At 48.8% G+C, this 21,932-nt stretch overlaps 10 protein-coding genes across 10 annotated transcripts; 5 read left to right on the forward strand and 5 right to left on the reverse strand.

Moving 5' to 3' along the window:
- Positions 1 to 214: 214 nt before the first annotated feature.
- LACBIDRAFT_178406 (uncharacterized protein) lies at positions 215 to 1,698 on the reverse strand. Its single transcript, XM_001878508.1, has 8 exons — positions 1,689 to 1,698; positions 1,530 to 1,636; positions 1,333 to 1,478; positions 1,193 to 1,275; positions 886 to 1,140; positions 668 to 824; positions 375 to 611; positions 215 to 314 (listed from the first exon to the last, which is right to left on the reverse strand). Exons 1-8 carry the CDS (start codon positions 1,690 to 1,692, stop codon positions 290 to 292), a joined length of 1,014 nt encoding a protein of 337 aa, XP_001878543.1. The 5' UTR covers positions 1,693 to 1,698; the 3' UTR covers positions 215 to 289.
- A 322-nt stretch (positions 1,699 to 2,020) lies between these two features.
- Positions 2,021 to 2,992, reverse strand: LACBIDRAFT_315819 (uncharacterized protein; the record flags this gene model as incomplete). The annotated part of the gene is made up of 3 exons (XM_001878509.1): positions 2,021 to 2,148; positions 2,201 to 2,828; positions 2,891 to 2,992. The coding sequence occupies 3 exons, from the start codon at positions 2,990 to 2,992 to the stop codon at positions 2,021 to 2,023; spliced, it is 858 nt and encodes a 285-aa protein (XP_001878544.1).
- A 1,060-nt stretch (positions 2,993 to 4,052) lies between these two features.
- On the forward strand, positions 4,053 to 5,735 carry LACBIDRAFT_315821 (uncharacterized protein; the record flags this gene model as incomplete). The annotated part of the gene is made up of 3 exons (XM_001878141.1): positions 4,053 to 4,131; positions 4,182 to 5,008; positions 5,061 to 5,735. 3 exons carry the CDS (start codon positions 4,053 to 4,055, stop codon positions 5,733 to 5,735), a joined length of 1,581 nt encoding a protein of 526 aa, XP_001878176.1.
- A 287-nt stretch (positions 5,736 to 6,022) lies between these two features.
- LACBIDRAFT_315822 (uncharacterized protein) lies at positions 6,023 to 7,657 on the forward strand (the record flags this gene model as incomplete). Its single annotated transcript, XM_001878142.1, has 7 exons — positions 6,023 to 6,226; positions 6,285 to 6,406; positions 6,462 to 6,766; positions 6,821 to 6,980; positions 7,036 to 7,182; positions 7,247 to 7,391; positions 7,457 to 7,657. The coding sequence occupies 7 exons, from the start codon at positions 6,023 to 6,025 to the stop codon at positions 7,655 to 7,657; spliced, it is 1,284 nt and encodes a 427-aa protein (XP_001878177.1).
- Positions 7,658 to 8,932: 1,275 nt separating this feature from the next.
- LACBIDRAFT_315823 (uncharacterized protein) lies at positions 8,933 to 10,024 on the forward strand. The gene is made up of 4 exons (XM_001878143.1): positions 8,933 to 9,014; positions 9,067 to 9,093; positions 9,145 to 9,339; positions 9,393 to 10,024. The coding sequence occupies exons 1-4, from the start codon at positions 8,994 to 8,996 to the stop codon at positions 9,750 to 9,752; spliced, it is 603 nt and encodes a 200-aa protein (XP_001878178.1). The 5' UTR covers positions 8,933 to 8,993; the 3' UTR covers positions 9,753 to 10,024.
- A 1,051-nt stretch (positions 10,025 to 11,075) lies between these two features.
- LACBIDRAFT_315825 (uncharacterized protein) lies at positions 11,076 to 12,983 on the forward strand (the record flags this gene model as incomplete). Its single annotated transcript, XM_001878144.1, has 12 exons — positions 11,076 to 11,087; positions 11,139 to 11,222; positions 11,277 to 11,333; positions 11,387 to 11,493; positions 11,778 to 11,823; positions 11,878 to 12,182; positions 12,233 to 12,430; positions 12,494 to 12,518; positions 12,572 to 12,646; positions 12,702 to 12,749; positions 12,800 to 12,856; positions 12,906 to 12,983. 12 exons carry the CDS (start codon positions 11,076 to 11,078, stop codon positions 12,981 to 12,983), a joined length of 1,092 nt encoding a protein of 363 aa, XP_001878179.1.
- Positions 12,984 to 13,422: 439 nt separating this feature from the next.
- LACBIDRAFT_247576 (uncharacterized protein) lies at positions 13,423 to 15,638 on the reverse strand (the record flags this gene model as incomplete). The annotated part of the gene is made up of 11 exons (XM_001878510.1): positions 13,423 to 13,528; positions 13,587 to 13,713; positions 13,770 to 13,819; positions 13,879 to 13,883; positions 13,941 to 14,122; positions 14,189 to 14,405; positions 14,433 to 14,538; positions 14,588 to 14,712; positions 14,761 to 15,014; positions 15,067 to 15,249; positions 15,311 to 15,638. Coding segments are annotated over 11 exons (1,683 nt in total), but the record flags the coding sequence as incomplete, so codon positions are not given.
- Positions 15,639 to 16,243: 605 nt separating this feature from the next.
- On the reverse strand, positions 16,244 to 18,422 carry LACBIDRAFT_315827 (uncharacterized protein; the record flags this gene model as incomplete). The annotated part of the gene is made up of 3 exons (XM_001878511.1): positions 16,244 to 17,146; positions 17,203 to 18,130; positions 18,184 to 18,422. 3 exons carry the CDS (start codon positions 18,420 to 18,422, stop codon positions 16,244 to 16,246), a joined length of 2,070 nt encoding a protein of 689 aa, XP_001878546.1.
- Positions 18,423 to 18,516: 94 nt separating this feature from the next.
- Positions 18,517 to 20,209, forward strand: LACBIDRAFT_315828 (uncharacterized protein; the record flags this gene model as incomplete). Its single annotated transcript, XM_001878145.1, has 5 exons — positions 18,517 to 18,603; positions 18,653 to 19,166; positions 19,235 to 19,254; positions 19,311 to 19,563; positions 19,614 to 20,209. 5 exons carry the CDS (start codon positions 18,517 to 18,519, stop codon positions 20,207 to 20,209), a joined length of 1,470 nt encoding a protein of 489 aa, XP_001878180.1.
- Positions 20,210 to 20,442: 233 nt separating this feature from the next.
- Positions 20,443 to 21,745, reverse strand: LACBIDRAFT_324860 (uncharacterized protein; the record flags this gene model as incomplete). The annotated part of the gene is made up of 7 exons (XM_001878512.1): positions 20,443 to 20,487; positions 20,621 to 20,721; positions 20,773 to 20,830; positions 20,887 to 20,948; positions 21,142 to 21,368; positions 21,419 to 21,440; positions 21,511 to 21,745. 7 exons carry the CDS (start codon positions 21,743 to 21,745, stop codon positions 20,443 to 20,445), a joined length of 750 nt encoding a protein of 249 aa, XP_001878547.1.
- Between the last annotated feature and the right edge of the window lie 187 nt (positions 21,746 to 21,932).

Below are 21,932 nucleotides of genomic sequence, written 5' to 3' on the forward strand. Positions count from 1 at the left end.
GATTCAATTTCGCCAATGACGAAACCTTGGAAGGGCGCTAAAGTTGCTGCCGTAACTCTCTAACCTTAAGCAGGGGAAAGAGGCTTGGCCCTGACGGCACTTCGAGTTGCTGACTCACGCCCGGCACCTGTTGGATATCATAGAGCGCGGCTCCATGGTACTCAACAGGAGCAACTATCCAATGCGACGAGGGATCTCAACGTTCGCTCTTCTTCAGACGGAAAGTACCGTGTGTGGCATTACGACCTTGACTCGAAAAGATATGTGAAAATAATACATATATGAGAGATCAGTTCCCAGCCCACCCTTTCGGCTGATCATTGAGAAAGGCATTAGTTCTGCAATTCAAAGACGAAAGACGACCGAGACCCACTTTGACCTCGTCTCCCAGGCGTCTCACTCCCATCCACGGCGTTTTGACGTGCTTCAACCCCTCCTCGCCCTCGTCCCAGGTATAGCTCGCCCCAACAGCAATCTTCGTCCCATCACAGTTGAACGCTATCGCCGAGACGGGGTTGGGAAATTTAGGGTATTGGCGAAGGCGTTTCTTGACTTTATGGTCCCAGATAGATACTGTCCCGTCAGAGCCTGCAGAGGCAAAGGTATTGTACCTGTCGGACCGTTCAATAACATGAGCAGAAATTTTTAAAAAGGTGGTGGAACATACGTTGGGTGGAAGGCGAGCGCGTTGACGGGCCATACGTGGTCTACGTCGTTGATTGTCTGTCTGTGGCATTTGAACGCGTATCTTTTTTCTTGGGCGGCGGGTGAAGGGTCGAAATATTCTACGGCTATCCGGCCCTCTACCGACGCTGTCGCATAACCTTACCATCAAAAGCGGTGAGAAAAATGCAACGAAGAAAGGGAGTCAGCACCAAAACAGACCTTGACCGTCAGGCATACATGCCAACGACCGTGTCATGTACTTCAAACTGCTCTCCCTCTGCTGCGCGGGAATGTCCATCTTCCTGATATCGTAGATGTGGAAAAGGCGGCTGGCCATCGCAACGACGAGGGTGTGGTTCACGAGGTCAAGGGTGTAAACGCGCTCTGGAGTTTCATGCGAGCTTTGTTGGTGCGTTTGGGCTCGGGGATCCCAGAATCGGATGGTGCGGTCCCAAGAGCCAGTGATAAGAAGATCTGGGCGCGCATTTGATGATGAGAAGGGGAACGTGGTAGACGTGCGACGTACTGTTTGCTTGAGAGAAAGACATAGAGGAGATACTGTCGTTGTGAGTCCCGAGGTTGGTCATTCTTTCTGTGGAGAGATCGAGTCTGCGACGGTGGAGTAAGTAATATGTATACGGGTATGAAAATAAGACGACGACGTACTCTCTAACAGAGGTGTCTAGGCCTCCACTGTAGCCATGCGTAGCGTCCGAGAAACAGCAAGCCAATACTGGTGCACGGTGATCGAACTTTGCTTTAGCTTCGCTCTCCTTAACACCCCTCTCTCCAACTTGGTAAAAGCGGACAGTCTATGAGAATACGGTGAATAAGTGCATAGCACATGTAGGCATTGAATATACCGTGTCCCATGAAGAAACGAGGAGTTGATTTGGGTCGGTAGGTGAGTAGCGGATTGAGGAAATGGTGTCGAATGGGAGTGATGGTATCGTTGTGTAGCTAGCGTCATCTGAAAAAGATGTATGAATAGTGGCAATGAATATTGGAGCGCATTTCCTTACCCATACTTGCAAGTTGCAAGATGAATGTGGACTAGAAGAGTAGTTTGCACTTGTTATTTCCAAAAGATCAATGCATTTAACGTTGGACAAAACGCGCAAGCGACAGGTTGGATACAAATAATAGTATAATAATCAAAGCCGTCAGTTTTATGCTGAGGACTTACAGGTGGGGCCTGAGGATCCAGAACTGCAACCCAAATGTCAGCATCAGAATCCAGACCCACCTCAAAATCAAACAAGCTTCAGCCAGCAAGCCTGTTCAATCATATGCCTATCTATAAACAAAGTTATCAGTGAATGTTGTAGGCGACTCGACCGTCAAAAGTCAACTTCTACGAGCAGCTGTTGAAGTCCGTGACGACAGAGTCTTCATTGTCGGTTTGCTCAACCGTGCCATTCGGAGAACGACACGTCGACGCATCTTCAGAATCTTCGTAGTCTGATATATCTATATAGTGGTCTAAACCAATGTCAGCTTTAGCCACATACTTTGTTATTGTAAGAAAGCTCACCCCAATTTATATCCTCTACGACTGTGTCGTCGTCAGTTTCAATGTCAACTTCAACAATCGCGTCGGCGAGCTTTCCCTTGGTCGCTGCATTGCAGGGAACATCGTTGACGGCGTGGCCGGATGCCTGAGCGGAAGTAGATTCTTGACCTGACACGGGCGCCGCCACAGACAGAGCGGCATGAAGAGTTTGCAGGACATCCTTGAACTCCTGGTATGAGAATATAGACATGAACGGCTGATACATTGCAGCGACGAGCGGATGAGCTTGGATGTCGGCCATGGTCGTCGAGTGGAACCGTCCGCGGAAAACAAACTCAGAAGGAACGCCTGGAATCCAGTAATCAAGTTGCACAAACACGTAAAGCTCGTCTGGGAGTTTCTTTCCACTGGATCGAAATTTTCGGACTAGAGGATCGTGGCTCATGAGCTCGACAACTTCCAAGTCATTTTCTTTCCACCAGAGCACGGTCCCATTGCGTAAATTATTGTCTGCTTCAGGCCCAACGCGAAGTTTTGAAGTGATGCATCGTTTCGCCGTAGCCTTCTTAAGGCGCTTCGAACTTCCGCACTTGACTTTGCAGGGACCAACAAAGATCATCAAAATTGTGGTTTGCGCTGAGGCTTCAAGCTGAGGCAATCCAGCCGAGTAAGCACTGAAAGGAAAGGAAGAAGGAAAGACGCGATACTGACATGTATTTGCTCGATCAAGTCCTGGTAATAGCTTTGACCGATTTTGAACTCGCTGTGTCCAACGGGACGTTCATGAACGTAAAGGGAACCAAGAGCTGGCATGTCTGCAAGTTGTCGTTGTGAGAGGGAGAAATGGCCAGTGGCAATAATGAGGGAAGAGTAGATGAGAGGGACACACACAACGCGCCCATTTATACGGGACGATGCCACAATTAAGTGGTGCCTTTGTTGAGCAAAGCGGTGGCCAGAGTCCAGACAACCTCCCTTTGTCCAACGTCATGTGGCTCAGTGGTGGCAGAAAGATCAAATTTAGACTCTAAAAGCACCACGACCGTCGGGCGCGCCTCGTGGGGAAGGAAAACATTGCACAAGGATCAACGGCCGAGCATCTGTGGGTCTGTGCATCCAGAGCTTGATAGAAGAGAAAACACCAAGCGATTATCTCAAGTGACGAAATGGCTTCGATTCATTCAGGAAACTAGCGCAAGTTTCAACGAGCCGTGAAGAGGTCGTAAGTAGCAACTTCGACATCGCAACTGTGCAGTGAGCAGGATGGGAGTCAAGCAAGAGTAAATTGCACCTGTTACATATTTCCAAAACAAATTCAAGCCAATAGACTGTAGTCAAGTACATACATCCTTCACAATCTCAGTAATGCTTCCTTCTCCTGCATGCGCACTTGCTCTAACATATGAGGTTGAGAAAGACTAGAGCAGCCGCTTGCGCTTATTACAACTGCAGTTCCTGGCCCCGCATGTGCAGTCGTTGAGAGCGTGTGTGTGCTTAAGAAGTCGATCAGGAGCTGGAAAAGACGGTCAATAGGCTCGACTCACTTCCACCATGATTATGATAGTATTCGCTTAGGTGGTTAGGGTGGTGGTAGGTGGTCTGGAGATGGATTGAAGCCTTTCACAGGTCTTTTTATAACGCTAAAGTTTCATGTTCCGGCATTGGAGTCCCGTCATGGGACTCGCAGTCTGTCATGAGTCCAGTAGCATAACGGGCGCCAGGCGGAGCATGGAGATTAGCAGGCTGGGCATTGACTTTGGTGTGGAGAGGTGTGGAGGTGATGGTTGTGATCAGGTGGAGGCCGAGGCTGTGATTAGGTGAGCAGCCATAGCTGAGAACCTTGTTCAGAAAAACTGTGCAGCTCGCCGGAAACATGCAGGTAGCCTCCAGCTCCTTGGTTCCTACCACCACATACCCGGCATATCACAATTCATATTATCCAGCGCTAACAGGTATACAATTTTAGTCTTCTTTTGATCATTCAGTCCTGACTCTTAAGCAGCCCCTCAAGACTTTGATCTTAAGCGACAATATCTCGCTCTACTTCCGCCCCAACAGATAATCGAAATATGCCTCACATTCGACGCATACGTACCTCCCTATGCCAAAACTACCATCTGGCCACCTGATATCAACGCTGCCATCGCAGCGTTGCAAAAGCCGCCCCCGACAGATGATTCGCAAACACCTGCGGGCCCACAAACGACGGCAATCATGGATTCGCTAGGACCATCCGCCAACGCCCCATCCGCGCCCTCCAAAGCTGCAGAATCACCCAGCGAACCGCAGCCTCCTGACAGAGAGGCCTCAGCGACCCCCGGCCCATCAAGCGCGCCCGTCGCGTCGACCAGTACCGCTGACCAAAATTCAACAGCGACTCGACCCGTTTACCCGCAGCAACCTTATGGATATGGGCATTCACAAACGGCTTATCCTCACGCACCGTATTATCCGCCACCGCCCGCAGGTTATCCTTATCCGTCATATCCTGGGTATCCACCCATGTCGAACGGGTACACCGCGCAAGGATACCCACCTACAGCGACATCATTGTATAACACATCTGCGCTCGCGCAGGGACCAGACGGTCCTCATGCGGACGATCTGCCTAGCTATGAGGAAATGATTGTTGAGGCTCTGACAGATAGCGGCGACCCTGAGGGATGTGCACCCAAGGACCTCTTTTTCTGGATGGCATCTCGATATCCTCTTCAGTCTAACTTTCGACCATCAGCTAGCCAGGCGCTTCAAAAAGCTTTCAAGCGTGGTCGGTTCGAGAAAAGCAGCGGTGGAAAATATCGATTAAACGCTACATGGGAAGGGGGCAGTGTACGTTTCTCGGTTTTAATTCGAATTATCTTATGATACTGACTTTTATCAGACTACCCGCCGTACGACTCGGAGACCGCAAACCCACAGCCAACCGCAAGCAGCGGGCGCTACGTCCGGATCACCATTTACACATGCTCCGCTCGTTCACCATCATTCTACGACTGCGCAAGCTCAGCAGCCGTATCAAAATTCGTACGGCTACCCATACTCACACTATGGGTACCCGCCACAGCCACAGGCAACCCCAGCACCACAACCTGAAAAACCGCCAGCGCCACCACCTACAACGGGAGACGTTTCCGATGCCTACGAGGCGGCGCAGAACATTCTCAAAGCTATCAATTTTGGGAATTTGTTACAGCTACCCCCAGAGGAGACGAACGATGGCGCTACGCCCGACCAGCCGCCTTCTTCTCCGCCGAAGGAAAATAATGTTTCAGCGATGCCAACTTCGCCGGCTGATGTTCCTGTTGAGCAACCACACCCGCGCGCAGAGCTTCAAGCGCATTTGGCACTGTTGGTGGCACAGCTAGCTGAGCTGGCCCAGGCTGATGGTGAGTGGTTGATGCAGGAGGTGGACCCGCCACCGCCAGTGGTACAACCGCCACCTCCGGCACCGCCGCCAGTGGTGCTGCCTCCGCCTCCAGCACTACCTCCGCCGGTTCTAGCTGTGCCAGAAGAGGATGAGGATAGCGATGACGGTGATATGGAGGAGGTTGCTTAATTATTTATCATTATGGCACTTTTCAGGATCACATTACTATACTTATTTTACGGAAATTGTATAAATTCTCCATCAAGATGTTACAGAGTAAGTATGAATGTGTTCGGACTGAGACTAGTACTGTAGTAGCTTTGGGTGCGTGACAGAGCCTGAATTTTCTCATGTGATGTGACAATCGCGTTGCGCCCAAGCGTGTCAGAATCAACTATCGACCAAAGACAGCATTCAGAGTTCTGTGCTCATATTCAACTCAAATCTGAGTAGCTTCAGGCATTTCCTTGATAATTATGCCTTTTGGGGTCTCTGCGAGCGACGACACGAAACCAGCAAACGACTTTCTCCTCGCCGACGTCCCAGACCCCACAGATTTTCTCCCTGCAGCGGAAGCGCCAGGTCTACGAAGCATTGACGGGGCTTTTCGATGCACTATCTGTGGGGAGCTCTTCGATGGCCCAGTAACTCTTCCTTGTGGCCATTGCTTTTGCTCGGGCGTGAGTGACGACCAAGCCACCTCTGGTCTGCACTTCACCGACACCTTTCTTCCATCAGTGTATACGACCAGCAATGTCTCATAAGCAAGAGTGTCCTATTTGCCGTAAAGTTGCAAACGAGGGTCACCTTAGACCCAATCCAATTGTGGAGGAAATCATAAATGGCTGGAAGGACGCCAGGTACGTATGTGAGCTGATGGGTTTACCTTATCTTGCTAATGTACGAAGCTCTCAGGCCATATATACTGTCTCTTGTGAAGCAAGAGGCCCGAAGAAAGGTGGCTGACCAACCGGAAGTTCACGCCAGCCCCGCTAAAAAGCGCAAGAGAAGTCAAGAGAGGAGTTCTAGTGAACTTGGCAGCGTTCCTGGACTACCTCACACACCCATCAAACCTCGTTCCTTCAAGAAAATGTCGCATTCCCCCTCAAAGCCAAACCCAGTCAAATATCCGTCCGACGGCGGCGCAGGTCCGTCTAGGATACCAACGTCTGATGGGGACGAGGAGGATCTTCCAAGTACCCTGGGGCTCAATCCAAAATGTATGCAGTACCTCGTTTATTTCAATCGAACAAGAAGCTAATGGGAGTTTTCAGCTGACGACCTTGTCAAGTGTCCTTTATGCGAAAAACGAGTCCGTTACAAGAACCTAAACGGTCATATGGACCGCAGTTGTAAGGACCCTGTGCCCGTCAGCAGCTCTTCGCAGTGGTCGAAAATCATGGCACCGAAGGGCAACGCAAGAGGAAAACAAAAGTATGCCTGAAAAAAGGTTGCTTGGTAAATCGTCTGATGTTGTATCCATATTCAGGAAGAAAAGCAGTGAGACGGACGAGGACTTTCCCCTTCCAAAGGCATCATACGCCACCCTGAAGGACAAGCAGCTTAAGGAAATGCTACAGGAACACGATCTTCCAATAACTGGTGACCGTCCACAATGGGAACAACGACATCAACGGTAGGACATACCCTTTCTTATCTTATAGGAGGTGGGTTCACGACTTCATAATATTATCATTCAGGTGGGTTATGATGTACAACGCGAATCTGGATCGATCGCTTGCCAATAGGAAGACAAAAAATGAACTTCGACGCGATGTTAAGAAATGGGAAGAAGAGATGTCCAGGAAGAAAAAACCTGTCGTCGAAGACTTGGTAAAATATCAGGTAAGGGTTGGTGTACATATTCATAATGCTGTCTTTCTAATGTCACCTGCTAAATGACAAATCAGCAAACCCACAAACCAGAGTTCGACAGGCTTCTTAAGCTAGCCAAAAGTACCAGAGATAAATCGGCGCTTGAACCTAACGCGGCACCCTCGTCATCAGACGATAACCATAAACCCGTGTCCACGGACGCATCCTTAGTTGGACCGCCTTCTTCAATGACAGGTGTGGACGATGTTATCGATTTGAATTCCGACAAGGAATAGTTGACGTTTACATAACGTATTTTTTTCTTTGTTCTTTATCTCCCAATTCTATCGTTGGCGATGGCAGCTTTTTAGGAAAAGACCGAGATTCGGCAACGAGTGGGGCGTACACAAGCGTCCTTCGTATGGTTAAGGATTACAAGACCTGAAGATTGCGCTTAACGATCAAAAGGCAGGTGCTTGACCTCGATACGTATATCGTTTGGTGAGTTGAACCGATGCGCCTAAATTGGACGTATGGGAGGCAGTCACGATCCACCAGGAGGGGTACGTAACTCTAATTTCCGATTTTCCTATCTTGATGGTCGCCCACATACAGCTTACAAAGGCCAAGGGTTTGCGTTCGGCCAGCGCGAGAGTGACCACGTTGAAAAGAACAACTGATTTCAAAATCAGCAAACAGACGTTAACAAGACTGCCAAAAGGACGAGATCCTCGCAAGTCGAACTCACAAAGACAAACGAGTGTCCCTCGACGCAAGACCGATACACCCCGCGTTGATACCAAAGGATCATGAGCAAGCACCAAAACCAAAACCCAAGAGCTACATAGACACGCCACGCCCCCCTTGGAGGATGAAAGTCCGACTCGGAAGAGGGACCCTGAGTGCTAACATTGACCACTAGGCCTGACGCCCAAGCGCCTTGTCACTCCGGTTCAATGGTAAATCCCCTGAGAGGATAACCTAGGGTAACGTATTCCCTGTTTACCGCGAGCAATCTAAGAGAAAGAATTGCTACTTGATTCTTGAACGCAGGGGGTTCGAGGGAGCAAGGTCCGAGATCCGACTCTCAGATAGCGTTGGGATCAAGTTGGGATGGCGCGTGGGGGCGCGTGACGCTGATATCCCTGGCAGACAAGGCAGACGACTGAGTTTAACCAGGTTTAACCTGAGTTGTGGAATGCAGGTGCCCACAAAGGTTCCAGTCAAGCTTGCGTTACGCCGGTTCAAGGAACAAGTTCTTGTTGTCCGAGTGAAATTTGAAAGTGATGTAACAGTTCCCCCACCTCGACCGTTAACCATTGGCCCCCGTATGGACAATGTGAGATTGATGTTGGATATATTTCTCCCAGCCCAGCGTTAGCCCTTTTGTCGTTGTTCTTCGGGTTGAATCGGATGCCGATCAATCCCAAAAAGGCAAGTCTTGTAAAGGGAGTTCAACCGGTCTCCACGTGGGTCGATCCGTGGGATCGTGGTTTGTACTCCATTAGGCAGTCGCCCGACACTACATATGGAACCCTATCCAGGTCCCATTCAATTCTCGCCTGCCCTTCCCACCTTCCTGGTTGCGCGCCTTGCGTATATCTTACATTCATTCCTACACCCTCTTTCCTAATGTCGTCGGACCATTCAACAGTACGTCTCCTAAATATACCTTTTGAGCGCTAACCAACTTTGCATTTTGTAGCTTTCCTACGAGAAATCAAGGACCATTGTAAGATCGTTTATTTCACCTTGCACAAACTAGACGTTAATTATTATTCAGGATGGGCAACCCATGCGAGGTACACACAAAGTGAAATATCACCCAAGCGCAGAGTGGGATTTCCAGTTGGACAGCGAACATCTACCTATCGATCTCTCGCTGATCCTGCCTCATTACCGCGCGCGAAGTCAGCCAATTGAACACCGCATGGCGATGTTCGCCGAGTCTCGATCAAGCCCTGTCAAGTTGAAAGTGGTGCGTTTTGCTTGACGGGAACGCCCAACTCCGGACTAAACGAATCACCCCAGTGCCGGAACTCTCCTCGGACTAGATTCTACCTTGAAGTACAAGGCGGCGCATCAGATGTCACCCTCTGGCTTCCCTCGGATTTCAAAGGACGGATACACCACGCGGGAAAGGCCACGTTTTCTGCTGGGTTTATCAACCGGATTTTGCGGAGGGCTCGCGTGAACGAGCCACATGGGGAGGAACGTCACGATGAAGACGAGGTCGTCGTGATAACACGTGGGCGCATCACATTCAAAATGTGGGACGTACAAACGTCTTCGCCCGAGAATACCCACAAAGAGTCACTAAAAAGAATTTTTGGTTGCTCTTGGAAAGCACCTGAGACAGTCATCGATTGGGACTTCTTGCTAAAAGATTAACCCTTCGGAGTTGATTTTGTCCTTTCCCTGTCCGCAATTTCTCCGGCCTGCTGCCTTCCATTCATCACTCTTTTTATTACGGCCTTCACATCCGTCTCATCACATTCCCTGCACTCATACATTTCGTTCGTGTCCGATCCCTTCAACATCACATACTGTAGCACTAGCACCAGATTCGACCTGTAGCCTCATATACCTTCCCTCACATTGTAGCACAAGCTCTCACCTATGCCTCTAGTAGAATTCTATGATCACCAACGTATCACCGACTATACCTGCCCTAGGCCTATGCTTATGCCCACATGCCAACTACAATTGGGACTGATAAATTTTCATTATCCTTCGAAGCATATGAACATGCCGTTTACAATTGCGAGTGATATTTTTTTTTGTATTGTCTCTGACGAGTTTATTGTACAACAACAATCCACCATGCGAATGAGATAAGAAATAATGACGGTAAAAGAAGGCGAAAGAAATTGAAGACATCAATGATAATCAGATGGCACCCACATTCGAAAGACATTTCTCCACCGTATCAAGAAGAACTGGGTTCTCCAACGCAGCGGCTACCCTCTCCTTATCATTCAATTGTTTGTTCACTTCAATTTCCCCGTCAATACCCTGCTAGAAAAGAAGAAAAACGGTGGGCTTACCAGCATGTTCACTTTGATGCGAGCCTGGCTTGACATATATGTCCACTTTGAAGCGGTTGGGGAGGCTTCGGAGCAAACGAACTCGTATCGACAGACCTGATGATACCATTAGACAAAAAATAGTGACAGTATAGACAACTTACCAATCAGGGTGGACATGCCACAATGGGGCACAGTAGGCGTGAATTCCACTTTAACGTGATTGATTGCAACAGAAATCTGCGGGGCTGAAACAACCCTCAGTTCCTCCAAGGTGTTTGGATGCTCAGGATCGTAGATGGCACGAATTAGATCTATATCTGAGTGTAAACCCTTTTCTGGAGCTTGATGAGCATTGCACTCACCGAAGATCTCGTCTTGATCAATCTCCTCAATGCCATCATCTTCACCGTCGCTTTCGTCATGAGAGTCACGCAGCCACAAGGATTGAGCCAACAAATCTGAATATTTCCCAGAAGCCTTTGCAGGCGAAAATACCACAGGATTTGGATTGAAAATTTCCCCAGCCATCACGACGGGAGTTGAGCTTAATGAAGCGTGACTGTAACGAAGTCACGCGACGGCAGCGTCGCGTTTCCGTTCGGTCTCTCCGCATCGCTACCACCTGTCTCGTTGCTCTAGAGCTCCACTCCGCCCGTCACATTCACCCTTGAAAATCCCTGTCGAAATGCCGCCAAAGGTGGGACCATTCAATTCAAGCCATCAACGGGGCCACTAAGTCTTACGGCAGAGGAAACGCGCCGATGATGCAACAGCGGCAACTGGAGACTCGGGAACGTCGACCAGAGCTACTCGTGCCTCGACGAGGGGTTCTGTAAGTGGTTCTTCACGGTCTAATGCTTCTGCCTACTTGACTCTGGTACCAAAGAAGAAGTCTACGAAAGCCACCAGCGATGGTGTAGTTGAGCCGGCGGACAGCGTCGAGGCACGCGTTTCTGACATCGCCTTTCGCGAGATACTGACCCTTATATTATATAGGCTGGGCCTGCCACCAAGAAACCGAAGAACAAGGCCAGCAAGAGTAAATCTGTGACAGAGCCATCTTCGAGTGCCGTTCAAACTGCAGGAAAGACAGGGACAAAAGGGTGCGTGTGTTCAGCTTTCTGAATGTCTTTTTCTTCCTCTCCATTCCTACAATGGCATATGTCGACACTCTTTCATCCTCGAAAAATAAGTGGATGACGTAATATATTTACTCTGTCGTAAAGCGGTGCGGGTTGCACGTGGCTATTTGGACGTGACACAGCCGCCCGCACTGACCCTTTCCATTTATACGGTGCTCCCTGCTCTTCGAGTTGGTGAATGCTGCACTCATGCCCTTTTCGTCATTATTTTGCTGCTCTTCCAACAACGTTAAACGTGCCTACAGCGTCGACGAGCCAGCGCACAGTAAGGGTAAATCTCTCCCACCTCAGGTACGTGTCGCGCCCAATCGAAACTTGAGAATTGCGTCTTACCAGCCCGTTCAGGATGTAATTCCTCCTCCCGCTGTATCGCTCACTAATACAACACCAGCGACTATACCCCCGCCCAAACCCGTGCTGCCACTCAAAAATGAACCCTACACACCTCAACGTTCTCTCTCCCTCTTCCAAAGTTACGCTGACAGCGACAACCCCAATGTGATTGGTCCCGAATCGTTTGAGACACTTTGCAGTGCTGCGAATATCCCTTTGGATGGCTCGCTACCTTTAATTTTGGCGTGGCAAATGCAGGCGAAGGAGATGGCTAAAATATCGAAGGACGAGTGGGTGAAGGCCACCGAGTCGCTCAAGCGAGTCTTCTTCCAACAATCTGATGATTCACCTGACCATCTTCCATCAGAATCTCCTCACTTTCCCAACTGACGATCGCTTTGACTGATCTGGAAAACCTGCTGATTCTGGGGAAGCCAAGTCTCAAAAAATCCGCAAAGAAGGATCAGGATCCTTATGACCGGACACTTTACTACTCTTACGCAGACGACGCAAAAGCTGCTTTCCAAAAGTTTTACATGTTCTGTTTTTCCCTAGCCAAACCGGAGTACGTCATTACTTCTCCGCCGGAATGTCGCGGTAACAATTGACACTTGCCATTCTAATTTAGGCAATCAAGAAACATTGACATGGAGGTACGTCTGCTTTTTTCAGCGCTAGCGAATCGGATTGTTGACGCTTTGTCCAGACCTCAATGGCCTTCTGGTCTGTGCTACTCACCCCCCACTATCCCGTCATGAAAGAAGTCCTCCAATTCATTACCGTCCGTCTGTTATTCTTGTGAATCCTGTTTCCTTCTCATTCTTTGATGTCGATAGGAAAGGCAAGGAACCTACAGGGCTGCCAACAAAGATCTTTGGAGCATGGTACGCCATAGTTCTATCCACGTTAATTCCCGTTTAACACAACCCCACAGATGCTCGAGTTCTGTGTGACCGTCAAGCCGACCCTTCAAGACTACGAAGCTGATGGAGTAAGCGTTTGACATCTGGTTATCCTCCTCTTGCTAACTTCGTATCAAGGCATGGCCGACACTACTGGATGACTATGTTGCCTGGAAAAAGAGTAAGACAAGCGCCGATTCTTTGGAGACTGACTAAGGACTATTTTCTCGCCAATCTTCGCTCTTGGGTCTCTTTGATTAGATTAGGTTCATCGTATTACACATTATCAGATAATTTCATACTTCTGAGGACGGATACTTACATACGAGTCGACTTGTTGCAGACGCCATGGCGCAACCCGTTGCACGTTTAGCTGGAGATTGTATAACCCTGTGATGCTGATGCTGATGTTTCACTAGACTCGAGCCAAGTCCCTTTTTGTAAATTGAAGACAGTCGTTCAATCGATTAGGACTGGTCCGAGTCTAATGGTTCACTAGTGCACCCTGTGTTGGCGCTTTGGGGGACAAGGAGATGATTGAGAACAAGGACTAGATTACAATAGCATACCTACACCAGCTGCCTAAATAACGATGCTCTAGCCCTCTCGGGTCATATATAATCCAAAATATTCGTCAGTTGGTAGAGTGGGTATCTTACGCCTTTCCGGTTCGAGCTGCTTGGATGAGTGAAATGAGACCGCGTATCCTGGCGCGCCAGCCATGAGCATAAACAAAGCGAATCAATCCGCTTGTAAATTGCCTGGGTGGGGGGATATTGTCAGGTGATTTGAGGAAAGCTGTCGAATCACTCCACGTACCAACTGTAAGCAATAGAACGAAGAGGATAATCCATAACTCTCGGGATGGAGGTTTGAATCAAGCTTGGCCAGCGGTCGACCATGATGGCCTTTGGATTTGTCAGAGAGCGAAGACCTTCTGGTCCACCTTTGAGCAAGTTATTGAGTTAAAAAGGTATCCGACACAAGGTGAAAAGACAATACCAAATCTTCCATAACCGCTGTACTTGGTTCCTCCAAAGGGCAAATCCTGACTATAAATCAAGTGTAAGACTTCTGAATTTACAAAAGAAACGAGGGGTTTGGCACAAACTTCATCTGCAAATAAAATTGAGCAATGAAACACGTCATTTCGATAAGTTAAAGCTTGCTTACATAGAATACTCCAAAGTCATTGATTGAAACCATGCCACACTCCAGCTGTTTCGCAACCTTAACGCATTGATCTTGGTCTGGACCAAAGACACTGGCGCCGAGTCCGTATCTTGTGCCATTCGCAATTTCGATCGCCTCTTCAACGTCCTCATAGGGCATCAAGACAGCGACGGGGGCGAACACTACCAGAGAAACATCAGTAACTGAATTAATCTGATGCAGTCTGAGTAGGAAAAGGTTGGACGAACGTTCTTGGTTTGCTATATCCATTTTCGTATCAACCGGCCCAACAACGGTCGGGGAGAAGAAATAACCGTTGACGAGCTGGTCGTGTCCATGTTTGTATTCCTTCCCACCTACAACCTGGGCGCCAGCCTCAGTAGCATCGCGGATGATTTTTTCTAGTCCGCGGAACCGGTCACCGGAAATCATCGACCCTCCGTCGACAGTCGTTACATAACCTTCCTGTGTGAGAGCCAACACAGAACCGACACGGAATTTTTCCGCAAGCTCGGTAAACATTTCGTAAAGCTCGTCATACTGCTTGGAATGGACGATAAGTCTCTCAATTCCAATGCAGTTTTGGCCCATGTTTTGACTGTTTGATGCTTAGCTAGGTAGCAATCGAAATGGATGCAAATACTTACTAGACTCCGCGGAACCACAAGCTGACCCATTTCTTGAGATCAGTGTCGGGAAGAATGATGGCAGGATCCTTGCCTCCAAGTTCAAGTGTCACCGGAGTGAGGTGGTCTGTCGCCGCCAGTGCAATCTAAAAATGAGTGAGTAGAAGACAACGAATGTAGACACTATGCCCCACTTTACGTCCAACAGTTTCAGAGCCAATGAAAGTAATATGTTTGATATGTGGAGACCGAGTGAGAGCATCAGCTTGTTCAGGGTAGCAACACACAACTTGAACTAAGTCGGGATCATGACCACATGCACGAAGACACTCTTCGATGGCTCCAACAAACCATCCCGTAGACCAGATAACTTGTTCAGAGCACTTCAGAACAACACCGTTTCCAGCGAATATGGAAGCCAAGATTGGTGACCAAGCATTGTGTAGCGCTATCGTTGTTGTTGAGGCAAAAAAAAAAACGGTAGTAAATGTAGCACTCACGATAGTTCCACGAAACTATCGCAGCCACAACCCCCAGAGGATCATAGTGTACCTGGGACTTTTTATAAAACATCATGAAGTTCGTTGATCGCGTTTCCGGTTGTAGTGCTTTTTCTCCGTGGTCCAGCAGCCATTCCATCTTGGAGCATATCGTCAGAATTTCACCCAAGGCAGCATCAATCACTAGAATCACGGTACCACTTCGGTTAATCTCCCAAACGTAGAAAAGAAAAGAGTAACATACACGTCTTCCCTGTATCGCGGCATGCGACACGAGCGACAACTTCCTGATTGTCAACAAGCCACTTCATCAAGCTCCTAATGACGCGTCTCCTTTGTCTAAATGTCGTTTTCTTCCACGTCATGGAGGCCGCGGTGGCACGGTCAATCTTTCTGGCAATGTCATCTTCGCCGTCCGCAAGGTACGTGTCAAGGTGAAGCCCTGACGCAGGATCAAAACTCGTAATGTAGCGACATCCAGGCAGGTTCAAAGGCGGGAGAATGGAGTCATCATCGAGATGAGATTCAAGGTGTGGGCGTTCGAGTACTTTAGACTCCCAATGGGGGTCCGCAGCCTATGTATGAGTGAGTGTGAATTGCTTTGATACATATAAGAAAACTAACTGCAGGGGAGTTATATTCAAATGGTACGGGGCTATTGTGTTTCTTCTGATAGCGTTCATAGACAAGATAGATCCCAAAAGCGAAGAATATAGTGAGGGGGTAGGCGATTGCATCTACGCCTTCTTTGGAGTCATGGCTTCCACCTATTTTTCCCGTAACCCAGGGGTGGTTCATTAAGGATATTAAAGCATCCATTGTGCTGAACCCACAGGGGGGACGTGAAGAGTGGTGAGCGTTAAGTGAGCGTTGAGTTCAGAAAACGAACAACACACGACCTGTCACAACAATTTCAAGTCACATGATGCAGCTGTTTGAAAGGATTGGATTGTGACTACGGGTATAGAACAGGGAGATTGCGATGGTACAGGAATGATAATATGGAGGGTAAGCAATTAACCGGCTGTCGACCAACGATGTCGGGTGGGGGTGGGATGCAGATGCTAAATTATCATGTCCAAAGTTCAAAGAGTAATAATCTTGCGGCTGGCGAACCCGCAAAAGAAAGAACGCAGTGGTGGAAGTATAACGATAATAAAAAAAGAGCTTGCCTTTATTATGTTGTTGCGGATGGTGAGGTGTCATCTCGCACGCTACTGACCGAGTCCTTTTTTCGGAGACCACCCAGCTGACCCAGCTTCTTCAACCCTGCTAAACTGCTCTTTGTCTTTTTGTGTCCTTTTTTCCCGCTCGCATCCAACGCTATCGACGTGACTGACGCCGTGTCGCTGTCCTTGGTGGATTCGGTGGGAATATCTTCTGGGTGGGATGATTCGATTGGGCTTTCGACCACAAGACCAGCGGTCCCGCCGCCTCCCACTAATCTGATTGTAGTGCTGGGGTCAGTCTCGTCTTCAACTGTGTCCGAAAGACCAATAATGAAGTCTGAGGTATCTGCAATCAAGGACTGTTGTGTGGGAGTTTGATCACTGGGTGATATGGATGATGAAGGTTCGAGGACTGGTGCTAGATCGACGAGAAGTTCAGGAAGCGTTGAAGGCGCCACTTTCACAGAGGAGGGTGACGGCGACATAGACGGCGGAGGAGAAAGAGGTAAGGCTGATCCAACACCATCCGATGTTTCACGTCTCAGCGCTGGTTGAGGTTGTACTATTTTGCGTGTTGAGGATACAAGTCCAATATCCTCGCGCAATTCTCGCATCCCGGTATGGCGACCAGACTCTAAATCTTCAATAGAAGAATGAGCAGAATCTGGTGGAGATGGCAAGGTGACAATGTCGCTGGCTGTGGGAAGCTCTACAGGAAGAGGTGCTGGTATTTTGGTCAGGGAGGTACTGGCTGGTATTGGCGATGAATGGGTTCTTGGCGTATTTGAATTTGAAGTATTGAGGGCGGCGACCGTCGGTGGCGGAATGGGATCAGTAGCATCTTGCAGGACGGGTATTGCTACCTCGGCGCCAGGTCCCTGCGATAGGCCAAGGCCTACGTTGTCGACAGCCTATCGCGTAGACAATAAATTTGCCAAGACAAGATTGACCTGACATATACACTAACCTTTCCTTTCAAATCCTCATCCTCCACGGGCGGTGACAAGATTGTGTCTGGTATCACACCTGCTTCGTGCCATTTCCTTACACTCCGGTCACCCCACGCTTCAAATACATTCCAACCCCTGTATTCTCCAGTGAGGCGCAAGCCACCCGAACCGATATCACCCCCTCCATCGCCTTGCCCCCGTCCATTTCCATCATAGAAGTAGCTTTCATACCCCAAATCGTCCTCACTTCCTTCGCTTGCATCATTGGCACCGATTTCAAACCCTTCTCCACTTTCTAGTTCTTCCACGAAAGCCGCCAAGAACTTTGCCCATCCACCCGGACCATCACCTCTCCACAACACCACTTTAGTATCAAAGTCACGTCCAAAAACAATGACCTGGCCCACAGAACCGCCTTCGCCAGGATTTAGGTCAACACCAACATAGTTGCCAGCTTTGTCGGCAATGAGTGGGATCCACCCTCTCTGAGAATATTCCTTCCGAACCCATCCAGGAGGAATAGACTGCATAACTTCACGAAGGTTGGGGTTCGCACCAGTGGTAGAGTCATCATCGACTTCTCTCCAGAACCGCCATTCCTCCAGAACGCCTTCAAGTGGAAGTAAAGTCAATCCAAAAAACAGACCTTCAGCACATCCAGCCGCGGACTCGGCTTCCTGGCCGTCTACACATAGATAAGATTCGCGAACTGCAGCTGGGAGGGCAAAACCGAATTGCATCTCTATGTCGGCGAGGTCTTGGGGTAAAATTCCGTAGTTGAGGGTATCGCCTAGTTCGGGGTATTCGCGGTTTAGCCAAGTGCGAATGCGATTCCAGGTGTTTGATAAAGGAGGGTAAAGATATTTTGGTGATAAAGGGGTGTGCATAGGGTCCATATGGGTTGGCAGTAATGATGCAGAACCCTGTTGGGTGCGTATCCCAGCACTGGTAATTAAAAATTAGTCGAATACGAGATACTCCGAAGAAGTGCAACTTACGAAGTCGGAACATAGCCATACGAGCTTGGACCCTGCGGTGGGTAGGTATATGAGGAAGGGCTGACAACCGCGTCAACATCAGGAGTGTTAAGTGCAGACGGGTCGAATGCATCGGGATGAGTGCTGAAAACGGGTGATGAGGTAGGGAGAGAAAAGGCTTCGTGTGTTGACGACAAAGCTTGACCCTTCCTAGAGCGCTGGGACGAGTCCGGGGAAAAGAGAGACGCGAACCAGCCCATTCCTCAGAGTCAGCGAGGACGTCGTTGAGCTACCTTGAAACAAGCAAGCGACGGTGGTCGTTGGCAACAAATCAGATTATGTAATCTAAACCCCATGCTCGCCGACGTATCCAACGCCGCCGACGTCTTTTCTCCCATCCAACTCCCATGTGGTATACAAATCAACAACAGGCTTGTCAAGGTGTTATTTCTTTTCTCATATATGTTTGCGTTTACTAATTCACTCCTAGGTTGCTATGTACGAGCACCTTGCCTCCCTCTTCGGGGGACCTCCAAACCTATACCACGTTCAGCTGTACTCTACATGGGCAAAGTATGATTGGGGCATGATCATTACAGGAAATGTTCAAGTATCAAGGGCTCACCTCTCTCTCGGCCGGGACATGATTATACCTGAGTCTGTTACCTTGGAGAGCATCTCGCCTTTCAAGGAATTATCATCCGTCATCCATGGAAAAGATAATCGTAATCTTGCTATCATGCAATTGAACCACTCAGGTCGACAGTCGAGCAATTTCCTGGGTGGCCGCTATCCATTTCGACCCCCCCTTGCTCCAAGTCCACTTCCTGTTGGTGCAAAGACTTCTGGCTTGCTTTCTGTTCTAATCCACAAGATACTCTTCCAAAAACCACGCGCGATGACCTATGACGATATCGACGAAGTCGTCTCGTCATTTGTAAAGGGTGCTGTGGTTGCAGCTGCATCAGGGTTCGACGGCGTACAATTGCACGTTGCGCATGGTTGTGAGTAGCATCAGATCTTTGTAAATGATGTGGCTTATGGTGAACCAGAGCTTTAATAGATCTTTTAGCACAGTTCATTTCTCCCAAGGCTGGTCTCCTTCTGTCGCGCTCTTAGCGTTGTTCTGATTATCACATCTCCTCCAGTCGAACAGACGAACGGATGAATATTCAAGTGAGAAGGAGAACGCGCTGCGACTTCTACGTCGCATAACTTCGTCCATTAGAGAGGTCGTCCCAAGTAAATTCATCCTGGGCATCAAGTTAAACGCATCAGACTACACCACTTCTCAAATTGGAGAACAGCCGGAGGATCGCGCGCTGGAACACCTTATGACCGTCGCCCAATGGGGTGATGTTGACTTCATTGAAGTCAGCGGTGGGGATTACGAACACCCAGGTATGCTCTCGCATAATCCACTTCTTTTCTCGTCTTTGACGCGTACGTAGATTTCATGACAACAACCCCTCACTCTCCCCGACAAGCTTTCTTTCATCGCTTCTCTCACCAAGCACTCAAAGCCCTAGACACACTCCCCGAAACCTCGAAACCTGCTCCTCTCATTCTGCTTACAGGTGGTCTGCTCACGCCCACACTCATACATAAAGCACTCTCATCTCGACATGCGCAACTGCTAGGCATTGGGCGCGGCTCCGTGCTCCGTCCCGATCTTCCTGAACTCTTGAAAACAAAGGGCAATGACCAATCTCTCTGGGACGATGCCCCGTTCCAACAGGAACCCGATTTGCGGAACCCCCACTTTCTTGGCTATTGGCCCTTCAGTTGGTTTTGGGGTTTCGTTCCTAACATCGCGCTTGTCGGCGCTGGAGTTAACATGGCCTGGTATGTGGTTGCGATTAGAGGCATGGCGTTGCGGATAGGTTCGAACATCATTTCAAAGCCAAACTATTCCATTGGAGGGCTCGGAGCTGTCGTAAGGATGTGGGCTTGGACACCTTGGGATACATACACAGCAGGCCCTTCGTATCGTATTTTAATTTTATTCTCCGTATTGATGTTCGCCATACTTTCTTTGGGATTTTAGGTCTACAGCTAGGAACTGTTTTAAGCAAATAAGCTTTTGTTGTTATCTGAGCCGCTATTTTATTACGACCACGGCGAAGACTAGAAAATATGTCCGAGAATCGTCGTCCCCCATGGCCAGCCGAAATTATGATATGTGTCAGATCTTCGTACATCGCTTTCAACCCGAGAAATATTTGTTTTCAGTACATATCTGGGTATGAAACCGTAAAGAGACCCTTGTAGTATGTGTGTCTATCGCCAAAGTCCTAACGCCCAAGAATCATTTAGGAATGTAGTCTACCATAGAAAGTACCGCAGGCGAAATGTCCAGAAATAGGAGTGGTTATGCAGAAGCCCATCTAAACACCTTGAGATTCCATGTTGTCAGAACCTTGCTTGATGCTCGGTACACGAGATGAACACCACGTACCACAGGAGTCACCACAGCGTCTGTATAGTCGCGGAAAGCCATAACATCTCCAACGTAGAATATTCGTTCATCCATGAGAACAATGTGTACAGGTGGTAAACCTGACTTTGCGTTAGAGAATATACGGCCTCATGGTTAACAGGCTGGCTTACTTCCGTCAGGATTCACCCATTGGATATCAATTTCATGGGTATCAGGGTCTATCGAGAACTGAAAAGACAGGAAGTTCGTTAACGATCCAAGGAAACTAAAACCAGACAACGCACAACACTCGTTTCGAAGTGGGTGGCACCTTTGTGGTCCTGTAGTGGCCGGTCGCCCGGTTTGGCTGAAGAGGTGAAATGTTTATGAGAAATAGAAAACTCGCACGTCGAGGAAAAAATATACTGGATAACGAAGTATAGCGGGGAAGATGGAAACTTAATGCAATGTTAGTAAAAAGTAGATTTACAAGTGGATTGGGCACCTACTTCTTCGACATGGCCCCGAGAGACTGCCCATACATCCCAGTTATCACACACATACGAAGACCCTCCGAGCCCTGCCCAGCACGCTACCATCAGCTCTCCACATAGCATGAAAACGATGCATCCTTACCAAAACTCTGATCTCAGAAAGTGGCCCAGTGAGGATGTATGCGTACTTCGGGGCTTGTTCAGCAGATTTCACGATCTTGTGGTTGTCGAGAAAGCCGAGTACAGCGCCATTTACATTGCCCTTGTGGATGGCGATGTGACCAATAGCGGTCCTACTCGACAGCGCGTTAACGAATGTCTATTCCAGGATGCCCACACCCACTGCTTAGAAACCTTGAATGGTGCTATTGACCACAAAGTGGAGTGGGCGCTTTGATTAGTCGCAGAGTGACGCCATTGAAACAAGATACTCACCCATCCCCAGCCCACCTGCCAGTGGCCCTGTCACCTTTCGCGCTCGTTCACTCGGAGATTTGACACTCTTTTTCTTCGAGCCCTTCGGTGGCATAGGAGGCATCCCGAGCTTTTTTCTCTGCTCATTCCGTACTATTTCAGGGGGTGTATATTCTTGATCATCGTCCGCAAGGATAGAGGTCGTAAGGGCTAAAAGTGTCAACGCCAGCAAGGCGACAAAAAGTAGGACCTTCATGGCTGGTATCAAACTAGTGCGAAGGTCAAGAAAGTTGCCATTGAGCGCCAACGAAGGGGCAAAGATCCCAACTGAACGCGTCCCTGATTTCCAAAAATAGTTGTAGACGAGTGTAGACGTTGAATTGAACTAAAATAATACAAATCGTTCGGGTATGCTCTGTATTGCTCTCATCGACACTCCCCAC

Source organism: Laccaria bicolor, genomic scaffold (assembly GCF_000143565.1).
Source record: "Laccaria bicolor S238N-H82 LACBIscaffold_6 genomic scaffold, whole genome shotgun sequence".
Taxonomy (NCBI): domain Eukaryota; kingdom Fungi; phylum Basidiomycota; class Agaricomycetes; order Agaricales; family Hydnangiaceae; genus Laccaria; species Laccaria bicolor.